This window comes from Bison bison, unplaced genomic scaffold, assembly GCF_000754665.1.
Source record: "Bison bison bison isolate TAMUID 2011002044 unplaced genomic scaffold, Bison_UMD1.0 scf7180017864269, whole genome shotgun sequence".
In the NCBI taxonomy this organism is placed as follows: Eukaryota; Metazoa; Chordata; class Mammalia; order Artiodactyla; family Bovidae; genus Bison; species Bison bison.
In genome coordinates this window covers 583,782-589,786 of record NW_011494841.1, presented here as the reverse complement: position 1 = coordinate 589,786, position 6,005 = coordinate 583,782, and the positions used below count along the sequence as shown (strand labels likewise).

Here is a 6,005-nt window from a genome sequence, read left to right as displayed (position 1 = left end):
GCCTTGACGTCCTCCTTTTCCTATTTGGAACCAGTCTGTTGTTCCATGTCCAGTTCTAACTGTTGCCTCCTGACCTGCATACAAATTTCTCAAGAGGCAGGTCACGTGGTCTGGTATGCCCATTTCTTTCAGAATTTTCCACAGTTTATTGTGATCCACACAAAGGCTTTGGCATAATCAATAAAGCAGAAATAGATGTTTCTCTGGAACTCTCTTGCTTTTTCCATGATCCAGCGGATGTTGGCAATTTGATCTCTGGTTCCTCTGCCTTTTCTAAAACCAGCTTGAACATCAGGAAGTTCACGGTTCATGTATTGCTAAAGCCTGGCTTGGAGAATTTTGAGCATTACTTTACTAGCGTGTAAGATGAGTGCAATTGTGCGGTAGTTTGAGCATTCTTTGGCATTGCCTTTCTTTGGGATTGGAATGAAAACTGACCTTTTCCAGTCCTGTGGCCACTGCTGAGTTTTCCAAATTTGCTGGCATATTGAGTGCAGTACTTGAACAGCATCATCTTTCAGGATTTGGAATAGCTCAACTGGATTTCCATCACCTCCACTAGCTTTGTTTGTAGTGATGCTTTTCACAGCAAATAGATAGAGAAACAATGGAAACAGTGACAGACTTTATTTTCGTGGGCTCCAAAATCACTGCAGATGGTGACTGCAGCCATGAAATTAAAAGATGCTTGCTCCTTGCAAGAAAACAAACCTAGATATCATATTAAAAAGCAAAGACATTACTTTGCCAACAAAGGTCCCTCTAGTCAAAGCTATGGTTTTCCCAGTAGTCATGTATGGATGTGAGAACTGGACCATAAAGAAAGCTGAGCAGTGAAGATTTGATGCTTTTAAACCGTGGTGTTGAAGAAGACTTGAGTCCCTTGGACTGCAAGGAGTTCAAATCAGTCAATCCTAAAGAAAATCAGTCCTGAATATTCTTTAGAACTGATGCTGAAGCTAAAGGTTTAATTAAAAGACACTTACTCCTTTAAACTAAAGTTATGACCAACCTAGATTGCATATTTTTTTTAAACTTATTTAATTGGAGGCTAATTACAATATTGTATTGGTTTTGCTGTACATCAACATGAATCCGCCACGGGTGTACACGTGTTCCCAATCCTGCACCCCCCTCCCTCCCCCCTCCCTTGACAGCATATTAAAAAGCAGAGACATTACTTTGTCAACAAAGGTCTGTCTAATCAAGGCTATGGTTTTTCCAGTGGTCATGTATGGATGTGAGAGTTGGACTATAGAGAGAGCTGAGCACTGAAGAATTGATGCTTTTGAACTGTGGTGTTGGAGAAGACTCTTGAGAATCCCTTGGACTGCAAGGAGATCAAACCAGTCCATCCCAAAGGATATCAGTTCTGGGTGTTCATTGGAAGAACTGATGTTGAAGCTGAAATTACAATACTTTGGCCACCTGAAGCGAAGAGCTGACTCATTTGAAAAGACCCTGATACTGGGAAATATTGAGGGCAGGAGAAGGGGACAACAGAGGATGAAATGGTTGGACGGCATCACTGACTCAGTGGACATGGGTTTGGGTGGATTTCCGGAGTTGGTGATGGACAGGGCGGCCTGGCGCACTGCAGTTCATGGTGTTGCAGAGTCGGACACAACTGAGCGACTGAACTGAACTGAAAGCTCTAATACTTTGGCCACCTGAGGCAAAGAACTGACTCACTGGGAAAGAACGTGATGCTGGGAAAGATTGAAGGCAGGAGAAGGGGATGACAGAGGATGAGATGGTTGGTTGTCCAACTTGATGGACATGTGAGCAAGCTCCAGGAGTTGGTGATGGACAAGAAGCCTGGAGTGCTGCAGTCCATGGAGTTATAAGAGTCGGACAGGACTGAGCGACTGAACTGACTGAAGGATGGCTCAACATCTGCAAAGTAAGCAATATGATACAGAAAAAGCTTTGACAAAAATTAGTGCCCATTTCTGATTAAAAAAAAAAACTCTCAACAAAGTGGTTATATAGGGAATGTACCTCAGCATAATAAAGGCTCTATCTCTACATCAAAGGCCCATAGCTAACAGCATACTCATAAAGATACTCATATATTATTTTTTTTTAATAACTGTTGGATTCAGTTTGCAAGTATTTTATTGGGGATTTTTCTATCTATGTTCATCAGGAACACTGGCCTATAATTTTCTTATTGTAAACTTGGCTGGTTGTGTATTAGGGTAATGCTGGCCTTGAAAATTAGTTTGCAAGTATTCCTTTCTCTATTTTTTGGAAGAGTTTGATAAGGACTGGCATTAATTCTTTTACTATTCCACAGACCCCACCAGTGAGGCCATCTGGTCCTAGTGTTTTGTTTTAGGGAAGGTTTTGATTACTGATTCCATCTCCTCACTAGTAATCAATCTGTGAATTCAGATTTTTTCTTTCTTCATGATTCAGTCTTGGAAGGCTGTATGTTACTAGGAATTTATCCATTTCTTCTAGGTTGCCCAAATAATTGGCACAGTGATTTCTTATGATCTTTTGTATTTGTTATATCAATGTTAATTTGTTCCCTTTTAATTTCTAAGTTTATTTACTTGAGTTTTCTCTGAAGTCTTGGTCAATTAGTCCCCTCTCCTCACCAAGGACTCCAAAGATAATAGAAGTTTTGCCTCAAATTTTCCCATAGATCACTGATGTCTAATTTTTTTTTTTTTTTTGGTTTCCTACTGCCATCTCTAATTCACTAATACTGTTCTGCAGTGTCAAATCTGCTGTTGATTCCACTGTTTATTTTACATTAGATTTTCAAATGTATGTAGACAAGTGAGACTAATCAAGTTTTCAATTATCAGTAATTTAAGGTTTTGGAATTGTTGGTTGCAAGCAACAGGAACTGATTCTTGTTGACCATGTACATAACTAATTGGAAAGACATGACGTAGCTCAGAGAATGGAAGAAAAGGCTGAAGAACCAGGCACTTAAGGCGCTTCAGTATGCCACTTCAATTTAATCTCGATCATTTTCCTGAATTATTCCAGGGAGAGTTCATCTAATCAGCCTAGTTTTGGTCTCATCGTAAGGATAAAGTTAAGGAGGGTGATTGACAGTCCCACCAAAACTCTATTTAATGGGGAATGAGTTCATTCTCCAAAGGAAAACTGAGATGCTACTATGAAAGAAAATAAATGGGCACAGGAGAGAGAAAAGATACTTAATGATTAAATTGTGTGTCCTAATTTTTGTGCTCAGGATCATGAGAGTCATCAGCTACCTAAAAGTTAGGAATGACAATTAGTAACTCATTGTCCTCAGGCACACTTAATGAGCATTTGTGAAGTCTGAGTCTCTTTCCATTTATCCCTCATTTCAAATTTCTGACCTGTAAAAGCTCAGACTTTAGAGACAACTATAATTAATCACATTCATTATCAAATAAGAAATAACTGCCTTGTCCATGTCCCCCTTTCCCCAGATTCTGGCTTGTACACTGTTGGGGGCCAGTGTGAGGTACTCCGCCCATGGCAAAGGTCATGAGGAAGGAGGCTCGACATACGCAAAGGCGGGATCCAGCCTCAGGAGTCCCCCTGGAAATCCTCGAGCATCTAACCCCATAACCAGAGCCTGCCTACTTTACTACTTTGTGCTCTCACCTACGCCTCTGACTTTACGGGGGGCTGTCTCCCACCACCTCTTTCGGAGAAGGAGTTAACTTAGAGCTCCAGTTAATAATAATTCCTGGGCATGATAGGAGTGTTTCAACCTACAAACTCCTCTGAAGGTTCTCTAGCCTGCCTGACGGGCTTGTCCGGCCACATGTGATTGCTCACAGCCTCCCAACCGTGAGAGGCACGAGATGCTTTAAACCTTCTAAAAACAGTTTCCTTAGAAAAGTTAGAAACTATTAGTATAAGTATAATGGGCTGATTAAAAATTGTATTGAAGGGTTTTTCATTTGTTGAGCCAATGTTTGTTGCTAAGTCTCCACATCCCCTGCCCTTACACACATTAATGAATATATAGAAGAAATAAGTATTAACCTTTGATATTAATCACGTTAGACCTTAGGCTAAGTAAATTCTTTCCTTAACTAAAACCCACTACACCCTCACCCTATAGGAATGTAACTTTATTTGGGTGGCGTCTGTTTTAAGAATAATCACCCTTGGAGAAAAAAGTGTTCTGGTTGACTGACCACTGTCACAAGGGGAGGGTCATAAATTGTCAGCAGGCCCCCCTGGCCAGAAGATGATGTAACACCCCTAAGACCTCTGTATACATTTGTATGAAGCACCTGACTTTAGTAAAAGTCAGGACTGCTGTCCCCATGTGACTTTTGTATAACATCTCAGTGTACAAAAACAGACTGGAAAATAAAGACTTGGGATCAGTTCCTCGAAAGACTGGTCTCCCCATGTCGCTCTCTCTCTCTCACTCTGGCTGAGTCTCCATCTGGAGCGTGGAACCCGCCATGCTTACTAATTATGCCTGGGCTTCTAAGATCCGACCGGGGAGGCCTCAGTGTCTCCTCTCCTTCCGGAGAACGGAAGGACGCGTGCGGCCTACGTAAGTGGTGCAAGCTTCTTGTCTTGAAGTTTTATTGGTCTCCCGCGTAAACCAAGATACTCAGCCTCTTTTCTCCACTGAATTTTCCTACTGAGCTATCCTCATTCTATTACTCTTTATATCTTTGATGCATATTTAAATAGTCGCCTAAGCCGTCTCCCCTTCGAATACCCTGGATCGGCCGGGGCTGGACCCCGGCAGTACGCCAAATGTACCTGTCTGTCGTCCCCTCCTTTTGGATTCAAACTTACTTTTCAAGACTTCAGATCTTTAGTAGACAGTAAGTTTATAAACGGCAGTTCAAAATAGAAACACTTTTCACTACTGTAGGTGACCTATGGTTACTCAGACTTATATACAGTATGGTTTCTGGAAGCATGAGTTTTAAGTCCAACACATTAAGCAGTCAGCCTTGCTGTGCTCTCAGTTCTGTGAACATGCCCTTACTTTTTTCTCCTTTTGTTTCTCTTTCCTCTAAAACGGAGACAGCAAAGAGCAGTCATTAGAACCTGAAATGTTACCAAGACTTTTTGGGGGGTGCGGGTGTGGAGGGAATCAAGATCTTCAAAAATTCTCTCTCCTCCATCCTGTTGATTATGGGTCCCATTAAGTAGGTATGAAAAGAGTTACAAACAAGTGGACCAGAAGTCCCAGCTCTAATTACTACAATTCTATACCCTTGGATAAATTATTTTCCCTCTTAAAAGTCTCAATAAAATATGGAGTATTGATCACTAATGGTTTCCAGATCATGGTCACATAGAAATCTGGTGCTATATCCCCAATAAAACTGAATGACATTATCCATTAATATCAGATAGTAAGTTAATGTGCAGAATTACTTTCAATTTAACACTCTCTTTTTTATATTCTTCAAATACTGAGACTGTTGCTGTTAACAAAAACTCAAAACATCTCATTGTTCTGCTTGGTATATTCAAATATTCTTGTTTTAAGGCACACATACACTGGCTTCTGGTTAGTAAATCTGCCCTCTGGTTTGAGTAATGACATTAAACACACTAAAATTACGCATTTCTGGAAAAAGTTCCTCTCGGGAAACCTGAGCTGAGTAAATTTGAAGAGAACTGAAACAGCTGTTTTGGTCCACGCAGTGCTCCACGGTCTACACCACAAAGGCGGGAGAGTCCTGCAGCCCAGAGGGCGGCCCGTGCCCCGTCTTCGCACTCACTGCCTCCTTCTCGAACATGCTAGGCCTCCTCTCTTTGCGAGGCGTCACCGGCGGCTGCTGAGGGGTCGGCATGGAGGGCGCCTTCGCGCCCCGACCGCGCTTCTCCATCGCGCCGGCACTCCGAGCCGCCTTAACCTCCGCCCCAACGCCTCCGCCGCTTTCCGCGCGAGTGCCTGCCTCGCGCGTGCGTCGCGCCAGCCGGAAATGCGCCTCAGGGAGGGGGCGTGGCGTGCGCGCGTCATCCCTCGGCGTCGCGGCGGGAAGCCGGAAGTCATGGAGGTA

General features: G+C 42.6%; 1 protein-coding gene across 1 annotated transcript in view; it reads right to left on the bottom strand.

Moving 5' to 3' along the window:
- TCTE3 (t-complex-associated-testis-expressed 3) overlaps window positions 1-5,901 on the bottom strand; it is a 23,871-nt gene extending 17,970 nt beyond the window's left edge. The window contains exon 1 of the mRNA XM_010848516.1: window positions 5,724-5,901. Within this exon, the coding sequence (XP_010846818.1) occupies window positions 5,724-5,831 (108 nt within the window). The 5' untranslated portion in view covers window positions 5,832-5,901. The remainder of the gene's footprint in view (window positions 1-5,723) is intronic.
- Between the last annotated feature and the right edge of the window lie 104 nt (window positions 5,902-6,005).